The 26,475-nt window shown below is 44.6% G+C and overlaps 1 protein-coding gene across 1 annotated transcript; it reads right to left on the bottom strand.

Moving 5' to 3' along the window:
- Positions 1 to 14,162: 14,162 nt before the first annotated feature.
- Positions 14,163 to 25,785, bottom strand: LOC140065736 (nicotinamide N-methyltransferase-like). Its single transcript, XM_072113310.1, has 3 exons — positions 25,614 to 25,785; positions 15,625 to 15,832; positions 14,163 to 14,664 (listed from the first exon to the last, which is right to left on the bottom strand). The coding sequence occupies exons 1-3, from the start codon at positions 25,762 to 25,764 to the stop codon at positions 14,241 to 14,243; spliced, it is 783 nt and encodes a 260-aa protein (XP_071969411.1). The 5' UTR covers positions 25,765 to 25,785; the 3' UTR covers positions 14,163 to 14,240.
- Between the last annotated feature and the right edge of the window lie 690 nt (positions 25,786 to 26,475).

Raw genomic sequence — 26,475 nt, 5'->3', positions numbered from 1 at the left:
GTTTTTTCACTTCCATTTTCCACTCACCAACTTCAAAAATCTATAACTTTTTTATTTTTCCACATAAAGAGCTGTGTTATGGCTCATTTTCTGCGTAACAAATTGCACTTCATAGTGACGGTATATAATATTCTATGGCGTGTACTGGGAAGCGGGAAAAAATTCCGAATGCAGTGAAAATGGTGAAAAACCACATTTGTGACGTTTTCTTGTGGGCTTGGATTTTACAGCTTTCACTCTGCGTCCCAAATGACATGTCTACTTTATTCTTTGGGTCGGTACGATCACGTGGATACCAAATTTGTATAGGTTTTATTATGTTTTCATACATTTAAAAAAATTAAAACCTCCTGTACAAAATATTTTTTTTTATTTTGCCATCTTCTGGGGCCAATAACTTTTACATACTTTGGTGTACGGAGCTGTGGATAGTGTCATTTTTTGCGAATTTTGATGGCGTTTTCATTGCTATAATATTTGGGACTGTGCGACCTTTTGATCACTTTTTATAAATTTTTTTATATTTTTCAAAATGGCAAAAAAATGTCATTTTCGACTTTGGACGCTATTTTCCGTTACGGGGTTAAACATAGTGAAAAAACATTATCATATTTTGATAGATCGGGCATTTTCGGACGCGGCGATACCTAATGTGTTTATGATTTTTACTGTTTATTTATTTTTATATCAGTTCTAGGGAAAGGGGGGTGATTTGAATTTTTAGGTTTTTTTATTATAATTTTTTTTTTTTAACTTTTTTTTATTTTTACTTTTACTATTTTTCAGACTCCCTAGGGTACTCTAACCCTAGGTAGTCTGATCGATCCTATCATATACTGCCATACTACAGTATGGCAGTATATGTGGATTTTACTCCCCATGCATTACATGGGGAAGGATGACCCCTTCAAGCATTTCTTTATTTAGTTTCAATTGGTCTCTGATTCTACACCTAATGATATGTTTATAGAGAGTAAAGCACAGTAATTGGGGCTCATTTACTAAGAGTCCGCGGAGCGCATATTGGTCGGGTTTCCTGACAATTTCCGTTTTGCGCCACATTTAACAGGGGATTTTGGCACACGCAATTGGATTTCACGTGACAAAAATTGGGGGATGGGCCGGGAAGCACCGGGAAGAAGATGGTGAACTCCGGTGGACCTCGGCGGGGAAGCGAAGGATGCAGGAACTCGGGCGCACAATCTTCATCATCGTCCGTCGGACCGACCGAATCGGGGATCGTGACAGGACCAGGTAAGTAAATTTGCCCAAGTCTGTTTTAGAGCTTGTTTAGCCATTGATTCAATGATAAAACCCGAGGCTGCAGCCTACAGTCAGCCCTGGTGGCATTGGCATTTGCACATCTTCTGTGTCACCAGCATCTCTGTTATAGCTCAGAATATATATATATATATATATATATATATATATATATATATATATATATATATATATATATATACATAGACAGATAGACAGACAGAGAGATAGATAGATAGATAGATAGATAGATAGATAGATGTGGTGTTTTAATTATTGAAGGAAATCAACCAGTTTAAAAACGTAAAAACACACTATACATGCTCGCCCCTGCTGCTCTTGATGTTGATCCCGGAGACAAAGTCCCCCCCTCCCTTTGTTCAGTTAAATGGGCGCAACGACAACGTGTTACATGGGGCAGAGTACTCTGGGAAGGAGAAAGGAACACCCCCAATGACATCTGCAGACCTGTAAGCCAATCAGCGACCGGCAGACGTATGTGATGTCACACAGGCTCACAGCCCTATAAAAACTGGCAGCCATTTGCAATCCTGGTATTTTACACTGGATGTGCTGCCTGTAGGGTCTAGCTGCTGCTACTGTACTGTGCAGTAGCGATTCTTGCTCCAATCCCTGGATGTTCTTTAAGGGGGATCTGTATACCCCAAATAGGAGTTCTGTTTAGAGACAAAATCGAATAGGAAGAAATCTGTTTCACATTCATGCATCTGCCGTAGTGATTTGTGGACCAATCCCTGGTTGTTCTTTAAGGGTAATCTGTATACCCCACATAGCAGTTCTATTTAGTGACAAAATCGAATAGGAAGAAATCTGTTTCACATTCATGCATCTGCAGTAGTGATTTGTGGACCTCTCACTGGGTGTCAGTTGTGGGGTATCTGTATAATGCAAATTGCCATACCTTTTTGGGGCTATAGTTTAGAGCCAGATTTACGTGTCAAATCCACATAGTTTATACAGTGATTTTCGCTGAAATTACAGAGTGTCAGTTGTGGGGTATCTGTATAACGCAAATTGCCATACCTTTTTTGGCTATAGTTTAGAGCCAGATTTACGTGTCAAATCCACGTAGTTTATACACCACTATGTCAGACAGAAAGGTGGCAGGTATAGCAGGCAGAGGTCTCAGCACAGTAAGGGGACGTAGCAGCAGGGATGACTCTGTGAGGCCAGAACTGCCGTTGTCATCTAGCGGCAGTGTGTTGATCAACAACCCAAAGGTTATTGAATGCTTGACTAGGTCATCCAATTCCTGAAATATAACATCTGACAACCCCAGCCAAGAGTCCGTGGGTTCCTCAGATACAACAATTAGTTGGCATGGCCCAGGAACAGGTCAGCGGCCCTCACCTGTCTTCAACCAGCCTTTGTCCTGTTACTTTCCCACAGCCAGAGAGCTACTAGGTGGTCTGGGCTCAGCCCCACTATTCAGCAAGGATGAAGAGTTTGACAGTCAGCAGCTGCTTGGCAGTGAAGAGGTGGGGCAGATTTCCGCTGCTTCCTGCTTCCGCTTGCAGCCAGATCTTGTTGCAGTGAGCTCTGTAGATTTTTGTGGCAGATAACCTTTAAAAGAAGCATCAGAAAAGCGAGTGTGTGAGCTTGGCGGCGAGTGTGCATTGATCCCAAGTTTGTGCAGTGTCTTAAGTGTGACTTAGGTTTAAGGGACTTAAGTTTGAGGGGCTTTAGCAGGTAACTGCTGTATTTTGTGTTACTTCGACTGTAAATTCTTCTTTCTGTGCATATTTCTATTGTAATCCCCATTAGAATAATGGACTCCATAAGTGGCATTGCTACACGGTGTACATCCTGTGCCATGTATGCTTTCCTTGAACAGCCGTTCGAGGGGGAATACTGCTGTGTGGGGTGTGTGAAAATTGCTCACCTGGAAGCCCAGATTCTGGATCTAAATGAGCAAGTTTCAAGGCTGCGGGCAATTGATAATATGGAACGAAGTTTGCTGCTCCTGGAGCACAAACTCTCTGGGGAAGATGGGTGTGGGGAGGGAAGTATGGAGGTGCAGAGTGAGGGGGCAGCTAGTTGGGTAACATGTAGAAGGAGGGGTAGAGGGAAGAGTTGTATGGAGTCTAGTCCTGATCTGGTGCACCCCAATAAGTTTGCCAGGCTGGCGAATGAGGGGGATATCAGCTCTGGGGTAGCAATGCTGCAGAAAGAGGTGGCCGCTAGGAACCAGGGGAATGTCTGCTCCAGTAAGAAGGGTAATGGGAGCACAGGCAAGGTCAGACAGGTGCTGGTAGTGGGAGATTCCATTATTAGGGGAACACATAGGGCAATCTGTCACAAAGACCGTGCATACCGAACAGTGTGTTGTTTGCCGGGTGCTCGGGTTCGGCATGTTGCGGATCGGGTTGACGGATTACTGGGAGGGGCTGGTGAGGAACCAGTGGTCATGGTCCACATTGGCACTAATGGCAAAGTAACAGGTAGGTGGAAGGTCCTTAAAAATGATTTCAGGGATTTAGGCCATAAGCTCAGGGCAAGGACCTCAAAGGTAATTTTCTCCGAAATACTGCCTGTACCACGTGCCACACCAGAAAGGCAGCGGGAGATCAAGGAGGTAAATAAGTGGCTCAAAAGTTGGTGTAGGAAGGAGGTTTTTGGGTTCATGGAGAACTGGGCTGACTTTTCTGTTGGCTACAGGCTCTACAGTAGGGATGGGCTGCACCTCAATGGGGAGGGGGCCGCTGTTTTAGGGGAAAAAATGGCTAGAAGGTTGGAGGAGTGTTTAAACTAGAGACCTGGGGGGAGGGCAACTACACTTGTGCAGGGCAAATAGACAGTGTACATAGAGAGCTGGGAAGAGTCATAGTCCATGGGGGAGGAAGGGGGGCTGGAATGAGATTGGGGAATAAGGACAAAAGGATTACGGACAGGGAAAACCATATAAAGTGTATGTACACAAATGCCAGAAGCCTCACAAACAAAATGGAGGAACTGGAACTCTTGATGTTGGAGCGGAAATATGATATAGTGGGTATCAGCGAGACATGGCTGGACAGTAGCTACGACTGGGCTGTTGCTATAGAGGGTTATAGTATTTTTAGAAAGGATTGTATAAATAAAAAGGTGGAGGGGTTTGTTTATATGTGAATTCTTGCCTCAAGCCCGTCCTGCGAGATGACATCAGTAACGCAAATGTGGAGTCCCTATGGGTTGAGATAAGAGGAGGGAAAAAGAATAATAAAATATTACTAGGGGTTTGTTATAAGGCTCCAAATATAATGGAGGCAGCAGAGGAAATGCTGATAAGTGAAATGGATGCGGCTTCAAAGCAAGGTGAAGTACTTATCATGGGGGACTTCAATTACCCAAATATTGACTGGGGGTCAGAAACCTGCAGGTCCTTCAAAGGCAGCAGGTTCTTGTCAACAACAAAAGACAATTACCTGTCGCAACTAGTCCTGGAGCCAACAAGAGGGGGGGCACTGCTGGACCTTATCCTTACCAACAGACCTGATAGGATATCAAAACTACAGGTTGGGGGGAACCTGGGGAATAGTGATCATAATATCATTGATTTTGTATTACGCTTTACTAAGAGCGTTGGTGAAGGGGCAACCAACACTCTAAACTTCAGGAGGGCAAATTTTCAGCAACTAAGGGAAGACCTTAAAGGCATAGACTGGGAGAATGTTCTCAAAGACAAAAGCCCCCCCCAAAAATGGGAGTTTTTCTCATATATTCTGAAAAAGTCCTGTGAGAAACAAGAAAAACCCTATGTGGCTAACTAGTCTTGTAAGGAAAGCAATAAGCGAGAAAGATAAAGCGTTTAAGGTGCTAAAACGTGAAGGTAGTGATGAGGCATTACAGGATTATAGAGAGAAAAATAAATCCTGTAAAAAGCAGATAATGGCTGCAAAATTAGAGACTGAGAGAAATATTGCCAGGGAGAGCAAAAATAATCCCAAATTATTTTTCAAGTATATAAATGATAAGAAACTAAAAACAGAGAGTGTGGGTCCCCTTAGAAATAACATGGGGGTCATGGTGGAAGGAGATGAGGAAAGGGCCAATCTCCTGAATGTCGCCTTCTCAACTGTCTTTACCCAGGAAAATCCCCTGGTGGAAGACACAATGAGGAATAATGTAAATTCTTTTTATAATGTCAACAATTTAACCCAGGAAGAGGTACGGCACCGCCTCGCAACCACTAAGATAGATAAATCACCTGGGCCAGATGGCATACACCCCTGGGTTCTGCATGAATTATGTACGGTGATAGACAGACCGTTATTTTTAATATTTGAAGATTAACTGAGGACTGGTTATGTTCCACAGGAATGGCGCATAGCAAATGTGGTACCAATATACAAAAAAGGATCAAATAGCGATCCTGCAAACTACAGACCCGTGAGTCTAACTGCTGTGGTGGGGAAAATATTTGAGGGGTTTATTAGAGATGCTATCCTGGAGTATCTCACTGTGCACAACCTTATAACCCAGCGTCAGCATGGGTTTATGAGAGATCGGTCCTGTCAGACTAATCTGATTGGTTTCTACGAGGAGGTAAGTTCAAGACTGGATCTGGGGGATGCTGTGGATGTTGTATATCTGGACTTCTCAGAGGCATTTGACACCGTGCCGCATAAAAGGTTGGTATATAAAATGAGACTGCTGGGAATAGGAGAAAATCTGTGTATTTGGGTAAGTAATTGGCTTAGTGATAGAAAACAGAGGGTGGTCATTAATGGCACATTCTCAGATTGGGTTGATGCTACCAGTGAAGTGCCACAGGGGTCAGTATTGGGGCCACTTCTTTTTAATATTTTTATTAATGACCTTGTAGTGGGTTTACACAGTCAAGTTTCAATATTTGCAGATGATACTAAGCTGTTCAAAGTAATAAATACTGAGGTCGATAGTTTAGCATTACAGAGGGATTTGTGGAAGCTTGAGGGATGGGCAGAGAAATGGTTGATGAGGTTTAATGTAGATAAATGTAAAGTTATGCACTTGGGCAATGGAAACAAAAAGTATAATTATGTACTAACTGGTCAATTACTTAGTAAAACTGAAGATGAAAAGGACCTGGGGGTATTGGTGGATGGTAAACTTAATTTTAGTGACCAGAGCCAGGCGGCTGCTGCTAAAGCAAATAAAATAATGGGATGTATCAAGAGAGGAATAGATTCTCATGATAAAGACATAGTTTTGCCCTTATACAAATCCCTGGTCAGACCACACATGGAATATTGTGTACAGTTTTGGGCACCAGTGTATAAAAAGGATATAGTAGAGCTGGAACGGGTGCAGAGGAGAGCAACCAGGATTATTAGGGGAATGGGGGAACTAGAATACACTGACAGATTAAAAAAATTGGGATTATTCAGTTTAGAAAAAAGACGACTGAGGGGAGACCTCATTACAATGTACAAATACCTGAACGGACAGTACAAGGATCTCTCCAAAGATCTTTTTATACCTTGGCCTGTGACCAGGACAAGGGGCATCCTCTACGCCTACAGGAGAGGCGATTCTACCATCAACATAGACAAAGGTACTTTACTGTAAGAGCAGTGAGACTGTGGAACTCTCTGCCGCAGGAGGTTGTTATGGCGGACTCTATGTACATGTTCAAGAGAGGCCTGGATGACTTTCTGGAGAGAAAAAATATCACGGGTTATGGGGATAAAACATTTATTTAATTCTTAAAGCTTGGACTTGATGGACTTGCGTCTCCTTCCAGCCTTATATACTATGATACTATGATACTGACACCGGTGAGGCGGGTAGCAGTGACCAGGAAACGCAAATTGTCGATGATGTAGCCGATCGCACTTGGTTGCTGGGTGTAGCAGGGGATTCATCATCGTCAGGCGAAGAGAGTGCTAGCCGGCGTGTCAGGCAGCGGACCAGGCAGCAAGTTGCTACTGTGGCCGTGAGTCAGCAGGGTGGCAGCAGTGCAAGGACGGGAGCCAACAGTCCGTGGGGTTCAAATCCCGATTCGCAGGTCCAAGTAAGCAGTGGCACAGGTGCTCAGCAAGGCAGCGGCGGTGGTGGTCGCTCAGTGCAGTGTGTTTGCAGTAAAATTACCAATTCGGAGGTGTGGCAGTTTTTTTGTAAAGACACCAGAGGAGCCCAGCGTGGGTATATGTGGTATCTGTGGGCAAAAAGTGAAGCGTGGCCAGGGAGATAACGTTGGCACCAAGGCCTTGCACTAACACATGCAGCATCACCATCCAATGGCCTGGGAGAAACGGGTGTCAGATGTGGACAATCCTGCAGGCGCAGCAACAGCAGCAGCACCTAGTGGCACACATGCAGTTTCAGCAAGTCAAGGCTCCAGCACCTCCGCCGAAGGGAGCTGTTTGTCTTTGACATCATCTCCCGGTCCAGATGCTCCTGCTCCTCGCTACACTTGGCGCCAGCAGTTGAGCGAGGCGATTACAAAGAGACAAATCTATGCGTCCAGCCATCCTAAGGTGCAGAAGCTGACCGTGCTCTTGTCGATGTTGTTGGTACTCTCCCTTTCTCTCCCTTTCCAAGTCGTGGACTCTGCACCCTTCGGAGAACTAATGGCTTGGTGGAGAGTTTAAAGCTGCAATTTTTATTTTTTTTAAAGAGGCAGTGGCAGCACTTCACTAATATGTACAACAGAAGTGGGCCAGTCCTTGAGCTTAGTCAATTAAGTCACACAGGGGAGGAACTGCTCCGCGTCATGCAAGAAGAAATTAATGTGTGGCTTTCTCCGCGACAACTAAACATCGGAACCATGGTGACAGACAATGGGAGGAACATGGTGTCCTCGCTGCACTGAGGAGGGATGGTGCATGCATGATGCACTACATGGCGCACATGTTCAATCTGGTTGTCAACAAGTTCCTCAAGTCTTCCACCCATCTGCAAGATATTTTGAAAATGGCCAGGACACTGTGCATGCACTTCAGCCATTCTTACAAAGCCGAGAACACCCTCCTCGAGTTGCAGTGTCAGAATGGCCTACCCCAACATAGTCTGATATGCAATGTTTCCACCCGTTGGAAGTCCAGCATCCATATGTTAGACCGCCTGTATGAACAGAGAAAAAGACATTAATGATTTTTTGATGATGCATGCCGAACAGAGTACTCCCCTGTTTAACTTTGACGTCAGCCACTGGCAGATCATGATTTATGTCTTTGAAGAGGCCACATTATTTGTCAGTCGCCAGTACTGCGGGATAAATAACGTCATTCCACTGCAAAATCTGTCTGGTCAAGGCACTGGGGAAGTGGAGACTACATCTCATGGCCACATGAGTCTGGTGGGGGCTGAACTGAAGAGGGAGGAGGAGGATGAGGACATTGGAGCACAAGCAGAGTCTGGTACAATTTGTGGTTTTTCTACTGAGGTGACAGGAGAGGAGGAGCATCCGGAGGAAGGTAGAAGACAAGGCAGATGACCCAGAAACATCGTGGCAGTATACAGTGGAGATGGTTTCCGGGAGTCCCTCAGAGTCACTTGTGCAGATGGCCCACAGCATGCTGCTTTGCAACTAGTGACAGACGAATAGTCAACATCCGCCTTAGGGATGACTTTTGGCTCTCTTCCCTCTTGGACCCTTGCTACCGGTTAAAAATTGGTGGCTTTTATCCAGCTGCTGAGAGGGAGGAACAACTGGCATACTGTAGAGAAATACTGTGCACACAGTTGACCGCTGCCTATGTGCTCCATTGTCCATCCTCTGTCAGGTCTGATCGGGGGATTCCGGGCAGTCATCGCTCATGTACTACTGCCACGGCTACTGTGGGGAGTTGGGGGGCTAGAAGCAGTAGCAGTTCCATCAGTAGCAGCTTAAGTCTGGAATCCTTAATGAGAAATTTCCTTCACCCACCTATTGAGGAGGGTAGCCGCCACCAGCAACAGCAGCAGGACATGGAGCAGACCGTGCACCAGCAGGTGATGGCCTACTTGGACAGTACTTTACCACCTCAGGTAGAGGATCCCATGGACTATTGGGCAGCCAAACTTGATGTGTGGCCACAACTTGTGGAGTTTGCAGTAGAGAAGCTGTCCTTGCCGGCCAGTAGTGTGGCATCAGAGTGGGTGTTCATTGTGGCGGGGGCCATCGTTACCCCAAGGAGAACCCGCTTGTCCACCTGTAATGTGGAGAGACTGACCTTTGTCAAGATGAATCAGGTTTGGATCGGCCAGGATTTCAACTCACCAATGCCTATGCCCATGACGCCTCCTCCAAACATTGAGAAATGAGTCTGGGTTCTAACTACCTTCCTCAGCCACTATTCTAATGCTGCCACCCGCCTGATGCCACAAATTTGTTGCCAGTTGCTCCATCTGCCTCCTACCATCTTTATCAGGGACTGGAATTGTCCGCACCTACACACTATATCATGGTGCCACTCTGTGGGCTCCTGCTGCTGATGCCACATTTACACTATATCATTGTGCCACTCTGTGGCTCCTGCTGCTGCTACTGATGCTACCTCCACACTATATCATTGTGCCACTCTGTGGGCTCCTGCTGCTGCTGATGCCAGCTTCACACTATATCATTGTGCCACCCTGTGGGCTCCTGTTGCTGTTGAAGTGACCTCCACACTATATCATTGTGCCACTCTGTGGGCTCCTGCTGCTGCTACTGCTGCCACCTCCACACTTTATCATTGTGCCAACCTGCAGGCTCCTGCTGCTGCTGATGCCACCTTCACACTCTTATCATCATGCTACTTTGTGGCCTCCTGTTGCTGCTGCTGATCCTGCTGCTGCTGCCACCTCCACACTCTGTCATTGGACCACTCTCTGGCTTTCCATGTTGCTGCCACCATGTTGCTACCACCTGTGGGCTCCTACTGCTGCAGATGCCAACCCCACACTATATCATTGTTCCACATTGTGGCTTTCCATGTTGCTGCCACCATGTTGCTGCCACCTGTGGGCTCCTGCTGCTGCTTCTGCTGCCGACACCTTTACACTCTTATCATTGTGCCACTTTGTGGCCTCTTGTTGCTGCTGCTGATGCTGCTGCCGCCAACCCCATGCTCTATCATTGGACCACTCTGTGGCTTTCCATGTTGCTGCAACCTGTGGGCTCCTGCTGCTGCCGTCACCTCCACGCTCTGTCATTGGACCAATCTATGGCTTTCCATGTTGCTGCTACCATGTTGCTGCCACCTGTGGGCTCCTGTTGCTGCTGACGCCACCTCCATATTATATCATTGTGGCACACTGTGGCTTTCCATGTTGCTGCCACCATTTTGCTGCCATGTGTGGGCTCATTTGCTGCTTCTGCTGCCGCCACCTTCACAGACTTATCATTGTGCCACTTTGTGGCTTCCTGTTACTGCTGCTGATGCTTCTGCCGCCACCTCCATGCTCTGTCATTGGACTACTCTGTGGCTTTCCATGTTACTGCCACCATGTTGTTGGCAACTGTGGGCTCCTGCTGCTGCAGCCACCTCCACACTCTTATCATTGTGCCACTTTGAGGCCTCCTGTTGCTGCTTCTGATGCCACCTTCACACTATATCATTGTGCCACTTTGTGGCCTCCTGTTGCTGCTGCTGATGCTGCTGCCACCACCTCCTCACTATGTCATTGGACCACTCTGTGGCTTTCCATTTTGCTGCCACCATGTTGCTGCCACCGGTGGGCTCCCGCTGCTGCTGATGCCACCTCCATACTCTTATCATTGTGCCACTCTGTGGCCTACCATGTTGCCGCCAACTCCACAGCTCTGACCTAATGCTGCCGCTGCTGCTGCTGGTGCCACGTTTGCAGTTCTTTTTTGGCAAAGACCTGATATTTTATGGAAAACTGTAATGTGTTATGCATGTGGTGTTTTGAATCTACAAATTGAAATTTACATTGAATATTTTGAATTCAAATTCATTTCAAACTTCATCATTGTACCACAATGTGGCCTCCTATGCTGTGGGTTTTGTGGTCTCTTGCTCCTACCTCCACCCTATATCAATGTGCCACTCTGTGGCTTTCCCTGTTGCTGCCACCATGTTGCTGCCACCTGTGGGCTCCTGCTGCTGCTTCTGCTGCCTACACCTCCATACTCTTATCATTGTGCCACTTTGTGGCCTCCTGTTGCTGCTGCTGATGCTGAAGCCGCCTCCTCCACATTCTATCATCGGACCACTCTGTGGCTTTCCATGTTGCTGCCACCATTTTACTGCCACCTGTGGGCTCCTGCTGATGCTACCTTCACACTATATCATTGGACCACTCTGTAGCTTTCCATGTTGCTGCCACCATGTGGCTGCCGCCTGTGGCTCCTGCTGCTGCTTCTGCTGCCGCCACCTCCAGCCTCATGTCATTGTGCCACTTTGTGGCCTACCATGTTTCCGCCACCTCCATAATCTGTCATTGTGCCACTCATGCGGCCTATTCATGCTGCTGGCAACTGACCGCTGTCTCCCTGAAACACCCTGAGATTTTTAGAATGCTGTTTTCACCCTCCATCGCTCTATGTTTAGTTTCCCACTTTTCCCACTTCACGTTTCATCTGTCAGAAGGAATGAAAAGCCTCAGGAAAGCCAAAAGCAGGAGTGGATACAGAACACAGAGGACATGCAAATATCCAATTTACTGGTCATCTCTGTTTTGGATCCACTCCTGTTTGATTTTGTCTTTAGCAATACTGATGGATTATTTACCGATTGAAAGCGGACACTGATGGACGAAAAGAAGGGCAAAATGATCAGTGACATCAATGCAGAATTACTGCTGACACCCTCTGCACTCTTTTAAGGGGTTTCTACATGTATCAGTGTTTAACAGAACAGGTTCTGTTGTAATCCATGGAATTATCTGATGACAATGTAAAAAGACTGCTCTCTTCGATGTTATAGTGGGATCTTGGCCCTCAGCTCACAGCTCAGCTGGCACAGACGTTACCTTGTCAGGCTGCGTTCCCGCTTCACTTATTTGGTAAAGTTGGCCTCTGTAAGTGCACATGGAATCGAAGAGTGAAGCGATTCTAACAGCGGCGGCTGTCATGTGCATGTCATACTAAAACACAGCGTTGTTTGAAGACCAAACCACACTCCCTGTGCATATTTAAGCATGGAACAACGTTCTACAACACCCTATAGGCTCTCTGCAGCCAGGAAATACCTGTTTGTTAAGTGAGTCGTCATGATTCGATACAGGTCAAATCGAAGTTTTACAAATTTGCCCATCTCTAGCCAGGATCACCTAGAAATGGAAGTTATAAAAAGCAGCATGGAGCAAGGGGACAAGATGTCTGGTACTCCAGGCTGCTAATTATGCATACTCCCGCACCTCCCTTTCCCAGCATCGCTGATTTTCTTTAAAGCAGATTTTCAAACTTTTTCTATAAACTCATGACCATACACCAGCAGAGAACTAGTAAGGACAGCTTCAGTTATCACCATTCACCAGTCTTTGTTGAAAAGGAAGCACGCAGTACTATTTTAATCCATATCATAGTTCAGTCAGATACATATATGGCTCAAAAATGTGGCCAGCAAGTTATCCAGGAAAGGGACATTTTTCTCTATGAAATTCTGAATCATGCCAAAATGTGCTTTGATTCTGTATTCTAAAGAGATATAAAGAGCCGTAGGGACAGAAAAGTATAGGTCAGGTATTTATGGTACTTATGTGCTTGGACTTTTTATGCATTTTGCAACTTTTTTGCAACTTTATTTTAAATTTACAATGAATAATAATACATTTACAAGGATCTCATTGTGGTCTGGATTTCGAAAGATACTCAATATCAAAGTGGAAAATAAAACTTCATTGGAAAAGCCTCTAGACAATCAAAAGAGGCTCTGTAGTGGGTGTGGCTTTCACATGACTTTATGACCTCCCTACAATGCCTGGGCATCTTGTAATGGGGCATTGGATATTCTCCTGAGGGATTTCCTCTCAGACCCGGATTACATTATCAATCAACTCCTTGACAGTCTGTGGTGCAGTATGGCTTTGGTGTGTGGAATGAAGCATCAGGTCATGTTGCATGTGCTGAGTGTAAACCTCCATGTGAAGAGCACAAGTGATAATGTTGAATCTGCAGTCTTATTGTTCTCTGGCAAATGCCAATCACCCTGCACAGTGTTGGACTGTAAGCACAACACTGACTTGCAAATTTTGGCCTTCATACCACCCACTGAGTCTGTTTCTGACACTTTGAGCAGGAACAATAAAAATAGCTAACCTTCTTTCCATAGATCACATTGATGTGACATCCTGGATGAGCTGCACTACTTATGTAGCTTGTAGACACCACCTCATGCTATCTGTATGGGGTAGAGCAAAAAATGCAAATATGACCAAAAGAACAGCCGAAAGGGTTAAGAATAGATAAATGCTGTGGTCACCACCTACAGAACCACTCATTTACAGGGGCTGTCCTGCTAATCATTTATACTTGTTGCCTGTCCAATTTGAGCAGTATTTCTTAAAGATTTAACCTATTAGACAAAAGATCCCTCACTTATACTGACTGAAAAAAAGATAGCATGCTCTATTCTTAAAGTTACTTAAACGTTTGTGGGTGATGTATGATAATTTACAGTATACATTGGAGTACAGGCAGTCCCCGGGTTACATACAAGATAGGGTCTGGAGGTTTGTTCTTAAGTTGAATTTGTATGTAAGTCGAAACTGTATATTTTATAATGGAAGTTTTAGACAATTTTTTTTCTTTTGCCCCAGTGACAATTGGAGTTTCAAAATTTTTGGTGTAATTGGACCAAGAATTATCAATAAAGCTTCATTACAGACATCTTACAGCTGATCATTGCAGTCTGGGACTATAGTAAAGCATCCAGAGAGCTTCACCAGAGGTCACATGGGGCAGAGGGGTCCGTCTGTAACTATGGGTTGTCTGTAAGTCGGGTGTCCTTAAGTAGGGGACCGCCTGTATTATATATGATATACATTCATTAATCTTTCAAAATCACTGTGTATGTTTAATGGAATGATTAAATACAATTTATAATCAGTATAACCTGTACATAGACCTACTTCTCCTTGTGAGCTGCAATAAACATAATGGCCTTATAATCAATCAGATCACTGACATTTGTTCTCTCTTTAACCTCACAGCGATCAATAACAAAACCTTCTCCAACTAGAGCTTTCCCGGCAAACTCCTCATTATATGTGAAAACATGGAACTTATGTTCACCAATTGTCACATAAGTTGCATCTATAACACCAAATAATAGAAAGTATCCTCCAGGTTTTAGTAACTTTGAGAACTTCCTGATATATCGTATGAAATCCTCTTGGTCTTTGCTGATGACATCCAGGAGACAAGCGCTGATGATACAATCGGCTGGTGGTAAATCTATTGGTTCTGTTATATTCTCTCTCTCAAAGTCACATTTCACAACATGCTGAAGCGCAGATCTCACTTTTCCTTCTTTATCTTCTAGCTGATCACTGAAAGAAATAGAACAAAATAAGAAAGTGATTTTCTACAACTCAACAATAATAGGTGAGCATGACATTCCTGTCTAGGTAGCCTTATTTCAATTATGTCTGTCTTTATTGATTTCCACCATCACACATCGTTCTCTTGATGTCTCTGTTCTTGGCACTTAAAGAGGAGCTGTCACCACAAATGAGTGCCTCCATCCAAACATACCTACTAAATCTACTCCCCAGCCCCTTGCTAGAGCTGCCCATTTCATAACCCTGGCTTTAAACAAACTTCACTAATCGTCCCTTAAGCATATTACACATACAGACAGTCCCCAGATTACATACAAGATAGGGTCTGTAGGTTTGTTCTTAAGTTGAATTTGTATGTAAGTCGGAACTGTATATTTTATCATTGTAATCCCAGCCAGAACTTTTTTGGTTTCTGTGACAATTGGGTTTTAAAAATGCTGGATTGTCATAAGAACCAGGAGTAACAATAAGCTTCATTACAGACACATGTGATAACTGTTACAGCTGTTTATTGTAGCCTAGGACTAAAGTACAATAAATTACCAATATCCAGTGGTCCGTTTGTAACTAGGGGTCGTATGTAAGTCGAGTGTTCTTAAGTAAGGGACCGCCTGTAACATACTTATACTTATCGACAGACCAGCGGTCCGGCTTATTCATTAGGGGCAGTCCAGGCACTCCTCTTACTTCACAGGCCGCCACTCCCCGGGCTCCATTTCTCATACTTGCGCATGCACAATTAGTCCCCACGAGTGCCGAGAGCATAAAGCAGCGCTTGTACAATAGATGCAGCAATGCTGCCAGCTTCTATAACAAGAGACTTCAGTTGGGCGGTGCTGGAAGCCAGACAATGCCTAAATATTTCAAAGATATGCCTTCACATCTATGTACAGCAGCAGCAATGACAATGACAAAGGGGTGTCCTCTAATATTTGGAAAATACTTTACCTTTTTACTTCTCTGTCTACATTATGTTGTGCGACATGTCCCCAGTGAAATGCTCCTGTACGTCTGTCCACCCATCTCTTCAGCTCCAGGATGCATCTGTCTTGGACCTTCAGTACTATGATGTGTTTGAAAAACTCACAGGCTGAATACAGATGATGAATCGTAGAACCCTTGGTGAGGTCTATCAAGATATCTCCTTTAATATGACCTGTGGGAAAAAATCTTTCTTAACCATCAAATATATTAATGTATATAAAGTATACAAACATTTAATTTCTAATAGTACTAGTTCTTACCAGGGGCACCGTTAGGTCAAAAGATCTTGGGGACGAGAACCAGGTCTTTTGGATGGAGCCCCTGATGTTGTCTGCCGGCTTTCTCCACTGTGATCTCTTTTTGCAACCTCTGGTTGCTTACAGAGATGATTACTGTAGTGGAGCAGGGAGCTGTCAGCATCCTGCTCCAATACAGAGCACATGGGGCAGTTCTGTGAAGTAGTGAGAGCTGCAGGAGGCAATGGCATCACTACATCGCTCATAACATACATAACTCTTATTTTTTTAATTATACAGTGTGCATATGGGGTTTGGGGGGCATTACTTTATGTGGAGGCTATTTCTGAGTGTTGTGAGGCTGTCCCTATCTCTTAGTTATATTACTGAGTGTGTGTGTGGCTATATTTGTGTTTTTGTGGACTATCACTGAATGTGGGGGTTATAAGTAAGTGTGGTGGTGATATTAGTGATCGTAGGGGGCTATTTTTGAGTCCAGTGGAGATATTAGAAAATGGAGAACTACATTACTGTGCGTGGGGGCTATTAGTGTGTGAAGGGGCTGTTTTTGTTTGTAGGGAGTTATAAGCGAGGGGATGGCTACTACTGAGTCTAGGGGCTATTACTAAATGTGGGGGGTCTTTTCTGAATGTGGGAATTAAAAGTGTTGTTTGGCTATTACAGGGTGTGGGGAGATAATAGTGAGGGGGCTATTACTGAATGTGGGAGCTATTAGTGAACATAGAAGGGCTATTAAGTGTGGAGGCTATTAGTAAATGTGGAGGAGAATATTTGTGATTATACATGGCACTTACTGTGTGGGGGTCTATTACCAAGTTTAGATGGCATTGAAACATGTCAGGCCACATTAGGGATCATTATTAGGTGGGTGGCATAATGTGGGGGCTTTATTAAGTGTGAGGGCCACAAGGAAGTGGTGTGGTGTAAAGTTTGTTGCCATAATTGTGGCTTACTTGTAAATTGGGCTTACAACTGTGGATTTTATAACGTGTTACACCAGAGGACATTGGTAGTATTTTTGTTATCTAAGAATGATAACACTGTTAGGAGACAAAGATTTGGGGACAATAGAAAAGAGCAGAACATAAGATGTCTGAGTGGTAATCTCCATAGGTACATTGCATGGCTTGAAGAAGAGAAATGGTAATGGTGGGCTTAATGGAGAATATGAAGGACAACTACTGCAGTCACTTGATATAATAGGTAGCATTTATTCTGTGTTTTCTGTAGCTGTGCAGTTGTTTTTAAGAACTGTTGGTTCAGGTGGAAGTGCATGGGGGTATGTACAAAAGGGGATGCAACTGAGCATTTGGTAATATGCATTGGGGCCCATGCCCCAGATCTTTTGTGACCCTAGCAACACTCCAGGCTCTTACAGAGGTTTCCACCTGCTAGCTGCTTCTACTTGTGAACACTGGTAACCAAGGGTGCTTGTGCTGGTTAGAACATGCACGCCTCCAATGCCTGCAATCTCTAATTCAATTTGCACTATAGAAAATATACCAGTTATGACTTGCATACTGGTAGAAATAAATGCAGATGGCGGCTTTTCACATGTGAAAAGTCGCCGGCAGCAGCGAGTGTGCCGACGCGAGGACAGTATTGACGGCAGTGTCTTCTGCGCGGCCAGCCGTGCCGCCCCTTCACTCCCCTTCCTGCCCCATTGGCATGAAGGTGGCAGATTGGGACAAATAATCATAAGTGCTAGCAATAAGCTGCCATTTGTGATTATTTCAGGGCCTCTACAACACTAATGTGGCGCAGAGGTCCTGATAAATATCCCCCAATAATTTGTATGCCCCCCACTTCAAAGTGTTTTTTTTATTAAAGGAAATTCTTTGCAAGCTAAATAGTCATAAACAAGATGCTGTGATTTTCTTTTCCAATCCCTTTTTATTTATTTTTTCCTAAATTTTTTAACAGGTGACAGCGAGTGGCAGCGAGTTTGTCCAGAAGTTCTTTTTGGACAGCAATCTTCTGAGACTGCTGGGTGATAGTGCTGGGAAGGTCAGCCAGTAGCTGGAGTGGGTCCATGGCACAGTCCAGAGCTTTAGCAGGATACATGACCTTGGCGGATTCCATGGCTGGGTCTTACTGTCACACACGGGGGTGTGGGAGAGTCTCTTGAGGAGTCTCTAGAATGTCTTTTTGCCGGAGGCTGGAATGGCCCTAGGGACACTGCAGGCTGGAGTGGCCCTTGGGACACTGCAGGCTAGGGCGACTCTTGGGAAACCGCAGGCTAGGGTGACTCCTTGGAAGCCGCAGGCTGGGGCGACTCTTGGGGAGCCGAAGGAACAGCACTGGGAAGCTGCGGAGGCTAGGGCGACTTCTGGGGAGCCGAAGGAGCAGCACTGGGAAGCTGCGGAGGCTATGGCAACTCTTGGGGAACCGCTGGAGCAGCACTGGGAAGCTGCAGAGGCTGGGGCGACTCATGGGGAGCTTCTGGCTGGGGTGACTTTTAGAGAGGCTCTAGGAAAACCGGGGACAGGGAGACTCTGGAGGGCCTCTGGGAAGGCCGGAGGAGACTCTGGAGGGCCTCTGGGAAGGCCGGAGGAGACTTTGGAGTGGCCTCTGGGAAGGTTGGAGGAGACGCTGGAGCCACCTCTGGGAAGGCCGGAGGAGACTCTGGAGCAGCCTCTAGGAAGGTCAGTGGTGATTCTGGAGCAGCCTCTGGAAAGGCCGCAGGAGACTCTGGAGCAGCCTCTGGGAAGGCCAGAAGAGACTCTGGAGCCACCTCTGGGAGGGCCAGAGGAGACTCTGGAGCGGCCTCTGGAAAGGCTGGAGGAGACTCTGGAGGGCCTCTGGGAAGGTCGTAGGAGACACTGTAACGGCCTTTGGAAAGGGCAGAGGAGACTCTGGAGTGGCCTCTGGGAAGGCCGGAGGAGACTCTGGAGCAGCCTCTGGGAAGGCCAGAAGAGACTCTGGAGCCACCTCTGGGAAGGCCAGAGGAGACTCTGGAGCGGCCTCTGGAAAGGTTGGAAGAGACTCTGGAGCAGCCTCTGGGAAGGCCAGAGGGGACTCTGAAGCGGTCTCAGGAAGGCGGGACCTTGAGAGGCAGGACCACAGGATGACCACCGGGATACAGGACAACCACAGGAATACAGGACCACCACAGGAACATAGGACCGCCTCTGGGAAGGCCGGAGGTTGTTCGAACCTGGACCGGATTTTTTCCAGAAACGTGGTTTAGGTAGCCATGAGTACAGGACCACCACAAGATTACAGGACCGCCACAGGAACACAGGACCGCCACAGGAACACAGGACCGCCTGTGGGAAGGCCGAAGGAGACTTTGGAGGGCCTCTGGGATAGAGTGACTTATTCATATAATACACATAGACCATGTGAACCATACATACATCATATATAAACCATATATAAAACCATATTCGTTACAATGACTGCATTATGTAAATTAACTTACACATATGATGCATATAAACCACATAAATCATATATAAATCATATAAGCCACATACAAATATAAAAATGTGTCAAATCAACATGAATGTACAAGTTATTCAATGTAAAGTGACCTGTGCATATCATAGATATAGTACCATGAAACATATGTATAACAAAGTGCATAGGAATTTAACATATATACGGTAAGTATATGTAAGTACAAAATATATCAAACAGTTTGTCTATCAGCATCATGTACATAACCTCGTACAAGCATATACAAATACATGGTATATCAATATGTATAATATGACAGGTGACAGTGAAAAACATAACCGTGTGAAGGACAACGTGGTGAAGGGCAAGGTGGGATAGGACGTGAATAGTGAAGGGGTGAGGGATTGAGAGTGAGGGAAACACGTATATAGGATACATTAAAATAGTTAGGCCTAAAAGCAATTGTGAAGTACATTGCGCATCATTGCGGATACATAAGCGACTTTAAGATTAATAAATCATGCTTAATGCCTTGGCAATATATGGAGTGCCGAGTTTGATGAACCTGGGAGCTCAAAAGAAAGAGAGACATATTAGACATATTGATATGCTTAGTGTGTTTAGTATATAGAACAAGATTAAACCTCTCTTTCAATTAACTTCGGTTCGATTAATCGAGCCCTGCTATTATAGGGAGGTCTGTAGTTCGAAGCTCATTGTCCATAATAGAATATACACAAACTCCAGATCCATGGGAATTTATTCTGAAAAATAGAAAGGTCAAAAGAGACAAAACAGTTAAAAACGTTTAAAAACTGGTGTGTTAAGACGCCAGTGTGTGAATGTGTGGCACGAAAACAACAGCGAATAATTTGTTGTTAAGGTTACCATGAATAGAGAATTGTGGGGAGGTGCCTACTGGAGATAAGGGGCAAAACTAAGGGTCTCGTTTAGACCCCTTGGTTTTAAAGTATTGAGGGTCCAAATCCACCGAGTTTCTCGCTGAGCTAGTATTTTCTGGACCGGACCCCCTCTAATGCCCAGATCAACCTTATCAATCCCCCGTACCCTCAAAAGACTCGGATCAGAGTTGTGCTTCTCCTTGAAGTGGAGTGCCACCGGTTTGCCTTCCAGGTCTGTATCATCTTTCAGTGTAGCTTTTATATCCCACATATGTTCTCTAATGCGTATTTTCATAGCACGGCTCGTCAAACCAATGTAAATCAAATTACACTGGCATGTGGCATAGTATATTACAGCTTTGGTTTTACATGTAATGCTGTGTATGATGTTATACACTTTACTGCCTGTCGAGTCCGTGAAGGTATTTGAGCGCTCCACATTGGGGCATGCTACACAACTGCCACAAGGTTTGCACCCCACTGCAGGGCTGTTAGCCCCAAAGATGGTGCTAGATTTCCCTGAGGTGTAGTGACTTCGGACCAGAATGTCCCGCAGATTTTGTGCTCTCCGAGCTGTTATTGAGGGATAGGGTGTGATGTATCGACCTATTATTGGATCCCCTAACAGAATTGGCCAGAACCCTGTCAGGATTTTACGAATCTCATCCCATTGAACATTGTAGTCTGTAATGAATCTTACCAAATCTGGAGCTTTTTCTTTTTCTTTTGGTATTAAGAGTGTTTGACGGGGTGTTTTCTTTGCACGCCAGTATGCCATCTTCAAAGATCTTTTGCTGTACCCCCGTTGCAAAAATCTATTTTTCAAGTCCATTGCTTGGGCTTCGAATTCATCTTCGGTGGAGCAAATTCTCCTTATTCGGAGAAATTGACCTGTGGGTATAGCTCTGATAGTTTGTGGAGGATGCGATGATGTAGCGTGCAATAAGGAGTTGACCGAGGTTTCTTTTCTAAAAACATTTGTTTGTAAAAATCCATTCGAATCTTTACTGATGGATACATCTAAGAAAGAAACAGAGGATTTATTGGCACTGTATGTCAATTTAATGTTGTATGGATTATTGTAAAGAGTGGCAAAAAAGTTCTGTAACTCCTGTAAATCGCCCTTCCAGTTGATCAGGATGTCATCTATGTACCGGGACCTGGCCTATAGAGACATCCCGATCACCGTCTAGGAGGTCCCTCTCCCACAGCCCCAGGAACAAATTCGCATATGAGGGCGCACAAGACGCCCCCATAGCTGTTCCCGGGAGCTGCAGGTAGAAGGACCCCCCAAACACAAAAAAGTTGTGGTGCAAAATAAATTCCAGTTTGTTTGTTTATTTTGGAAAATTCGTTGGTCACTGTTTTGACAAAGAGGTCTACTGCTGGACAGGATGCCAAATTTGGAAACTTTGGATTTTTTTCTGACACATTGTGGGATTTCTGTGTCCATATTGTGTTCCACTTGTAATTCCTCCAATATCCTGACAGCTTCGATTTCCCTCTCCGTGTCAAATAATTCAGATGGATCACTTGTGTGAAACCACTTTTTGAATACAAGTGATTGACCAAATAACTGAAGATCTTTCACTGCAGAAAAAGTGTGAAATTTAGCACAAGGGGAAAATGTGAGTCCTTTTTTTAAAAAAATGGTCGAGGCATTACCATCTTATACTCGTGATACGATGCATTGAACATCAGGATGGTTTGAGGGCAGCCAAGTACATTCTAGCCATGGAAAACTTAACACACGATTTTTCTTCCTTTCTCCTACTACTGGAATTTATTTTGCACCACAACAGAGGATTTATTGGCACTGTATGTCAATTTAATGTTGTATGGATTATTGTTAAGAGTGGCAAAAAAGTTCTGTAACTCCTGTAAATCACCCTTCCAGTTGATCAGGATGTCATCTATGTACCGGACCCAGAAAAGGACCTGGTCCATAGAGACATCCCGATCACCGTCTAGGAGGTCCCTCTCCCACAGCCCCAGGAACAAATTCGCATATGAGGGCGCACAAGACGCCCCCATAGCTGTTCCCGGGAGCTGCAGGTAGAAGGACCCCCCAAACACAAAAAAGTTGTGGTGCAAAATAAATTCCAGTAGTAGGAGAAAGGAAGAAAAATCGAACCTGGACTGATATTTTCCAGAAACGTGGTTTAGGCAGCCATGTCCAGATCACCACTTTCCCACAAAGGGGTAGCCCAGGTCAGGGCCTCTCCAGAGAGCAAAGAGAAAACAAATTCTAGCTTCGTGCATTTGGTGGTTAACTGGGAGGACATCAGTTTAATGTGCAGCAAGCACTGGGCAACAAAGCTCCTCCAGTATTGTGGGTTGCCATCAATTTTGTTAGGCATAAAAAAATTTACTGCCGGAAAACATGGCGGGGTGACTGGAGCAACAGGAGGAGTCGCGGGAATCAATCAAGGAGGAGTTGCTGGGAGGCAATCATCCGTCGAAGAGTGGCAGCGAGTTTGTTCAGAAGTTCTTTTTGGACTGCTGCGTGATAGTGCTGGTAAGGTCAGCCAGTAGCTGGAGTAGGTCCTTGGCACAGTCCAGAGCTTTAGCAGGATACATGACCTTGGCGGAATCCATGGCTGGATCTTACTGTCACACACAGGGGTGTGGGAGAGTCTCTTGAGGCTAAAGTCTGTGGACTCCCTGGACCACCGAGGAAGATGATGCTACTTGCCGCAACCCGGGACCCGAATCTAAGTGGCCCCGGGTCCAGGCCAGAGCCAATAGGTCGTTCCAGGGGTGTGACTAGGCCTGCGGTGTCAGCTAAGGTAGGGACACTGGGAAGGCAGGGCCTCAAGAAGGCAGGACCTTGGTAAGGCGGGACCTTAGGATGGCAGGACCTTGGGATGGCAGGACCTTGGGATGGCCACCGGGATACAGGACCGCCACAGGAGTACAGGACCACCACAGGAACGCCACATGAACGCCACAGGAACACAGGACCACGGGAATACCACAGGAACACTGGAAACTCATAGGAAACACGGAGGCGTCTGGAAACGCTCAGGAGGCTTTCTATTCAGTATAAGATCTGGCGGGGCATGCCAGGAGCCCCCGGATTATGTAGCAGAGCCGGGAATGGCAGCACCAATTAGGAGGACGCTGGCCCTCTAATTTCCCAGAGAGTCAGCGCGCGCGCCCTAGTAGCTGGAGCGTGCGGCCTAGCCAGGAAGCAGGCCCGTGGCCGGGACCGCGATGGAGCCATCAGGAGCCGGGGGAGGTAAGTATGGACCCGTGTGTGCGGAGACCATAGATGAGGGCACGGGTGTACCCGTGATCCGTACTGAGGATCGCTGGTTTAACCGTAACAGCTGGCAATAACCGTTATTATATTTTGACAGATTAGAAGATTAGACATTTCAGGATGAGGCAATTCCTAACATGTTTATAATTTATAATGTTAATTTATTTTTATATCAGTTCAAGGGAAAGAGAGTTTGTTTTTAGTATTTTTCAATTCTCCTAGAGTACTGAAACTCTATGTTGTCTGATTGATCCTACCATATACTTCTATACTACATTATGGAAGTATGCGGAGACATTACTGATCATGCCACTGGCACATTGCAACAAATGATCAGAAACTATAAAGCTTTAGTTATAGCAACAAATTGTCGCTCATTGATTACATCATAGGGAGCGAGCGTCTCAGCCAAGATGTTGGTGTACACACGCCACCAGCTGCTATCGGTGCTCAAGGGGTTAACACCAGCGACAGTTGCTAGCAACAATCTCTAGCCGCAGCAGACATGTGATGTACTTATAGGGCACACGTTGGTAAAGGATTAGAAAAAATGACACTGAAAAAAAACTTATACCCTACATTGAACAGTAAAAAAAAGAAAAGAATGAATTACCAAATTTATATATTTTTCTGATCCTCTAATTGAAAAAGTTAATAACATTAATAATAAGATATAACAACCAAAATTGCTGCTTTGACAGTTAAATAAAAAATATATAGTTTGTAAAATGTGCAAATGAAAGACTGCAAGAAATTGAAACATTGCCATAAGAGAAAAGTGTCTGTTGAACGGAGATGAATGAAAAAGTAATTTATATGATGGGGGGCTAAGGTACAGCTCATGTTAAGAATTAATAAGAAAGGGATCCAAAATTAGATCCAATATAATGGCCCCCTCCCCCCATCCAAGAGGGCAAATAGTACAGAATACTCAGTGTACGCCGCACAGCATATACAGTCTCTTTGTCTGTAAAGTAAATGATTGCAACATCTGTAGAAAGGGATGGGTGGAGGCCCCTGAATGCAATATCCAGTGGGAGGCTCTCCATTTTTATCTAAGTATCCATAGCTGTATTAGATGTGCCATGCTAACAAACTCGTTAAACATACTGTAGGTAGCCTCACATTGACACATATGGAATTTCACAAAACAGTATTATACTTATATGGTTGTCCACTATCAGCAAACAATGTATATTGTTTCTGTAATGAAAAGTTTAGGGAAGAGAGGGAATAAGATGAAAAGGTAGGACAGACAAGAGTGAGCCCTAAAACTAGACCCACATAGCTGTCCCTACCTTATGGCCCATTCTACTCTAAACAGTAGGTGACCACTGGTGGATATTTCCTTCCTATGCCATGACAAAAACAAAACAAAACGCATGGTCAGAAGACAGACAAGAGTCAAAAAGTCCAAAATACAATCTGTGTTCAGGGTGTTGGCACAGATGCACCTTTTTTTTCTTGGTGCAACTTGCTTCATGCTGTTGTGACACAATCGTGTCATATCGCAAGGAATAATTGTGGTGCAAACTATTAAGACACACCAACACGCGCCATTTAGGTGACCAGTTTTTTTTAAAATGACAACCAACTAAAAAGTAATAAAAAAGTTTTAAATTTGACTCAAATATTTCTTTCTATTTTGTTTTACATGTACCAGCATGGGACTGGAGTGGATTTTTGAGTCATAAATCTGTCTAGCACACGTGGATTCACATAATAAATCTGGAGTAAATTGTCTGTAATTAAAAGTAAGGTGGATTTGCTCACATTCACAAAAAGTCAATAATATGGCACAGGTTGGCAGATTATACAATTTTAGTATTTTAAAGACATGAAACTGACATAACTGATAAATATGTATACCCCATGACATACAAATTCATACATTTCCATCTCAGACAGAAAATAAGGAAGGCTGAATTTGTAGTAAAAACTTTTTCAAAGCTTTTTTGCTAAAGGAAAACAATGACTGCAATGATTTGCTTTAATATAGATGGCCAATGCTTTCCTTTGTTGTCTTTAGGTGCTTTATTGGTGCATTTAGTGGCTCCTTGCAAGTTTACCAAATAAGCTTTCAAGTGTTGTGATTATTCAAAACTTATGAATAATAAAGTTACATACCCAAATGGAAAGTTTTTTCAAGATGTTCCATGGGAAATATTAACGTATCCTCTCCGAAGATCATTTGAGCTCTATCTGAAAAAAAACTATCCAGATATTCTCTGGAATCACAGCCATGTACATGATAGAGCTTATAGTTACTGCAATCCATTGTATTCTCTTGTGCTGCAAAACAAAGTGACAACTTCTATATTGATGCTCCAGGTATTTATAAAATGATATTCATGGCCCAGTCATGGGAGCATGGGTTCACATGTGCAATAAATAAACTTCAAATAAACAAGACTTTTTTTTAACTCTTTGAACTGGATTGTATTTGCCTTGAGGTTTAAAGTGGTACTTTGATATGAACAATTGCATGGTATTAATAAAAATTTAGTGAGGATAATTTCCATAAAAACATGTTGTCCTTTAAAAACCAGATAGCTGACCTTGAATATGGCTATCTCTGCATTCTGGCATCAGTAGCCAGACTTAAAGGGGTTGTCCGAGAGTTCTGGAAAAAAAACTAAAGGTGGCCGAAGCGGGCTGCTTAAAAAAATAAAGATCTACTTACCTTCCGGTGCCCTCCGGTGTCCCGCGCTGCTGTCGCTCCGGTCTGGGCGCCATGTAAACAAACATGGCCGGCGGAGTAGCGCTGGACTCAGCTTCCGGACGGATCTGTCAACCTTCTAGCCCGCATTCACAATGCTGTGAATAGGGACGGGTAGGCGTGGTCGGCCACAGCGGGCAGCCCGGGACACATGAGGGCTCCGGAAGGTAAGTAGATCTTTATTTTTTTAAGCAGACCCCTCCGGCCACCTTTAGTTTTTTTTCAGAACTCTCGGACAACCCCTTTAAATCCTGCTTCACCTGGGCATCT

This window comes from Engystomops pustulosus, chromosome 6 (assembly GCF_040894005.1).
Source record: "Engystomops pustulosus chromosome 6, aEngPut4.maternal, whole genome shotgun sequence".
Classification (NCBI taxonomy): Eukaryota; Metazoa; Chordata; class Amphibia; order Anura; family Leptodactylidae; genus Engystomops; species Engystomops pustulosus.
Note: the sequence above shows the minus strand (reverse complement) of the source record. Positions and strands in the feature narration are given on the sequence as shown.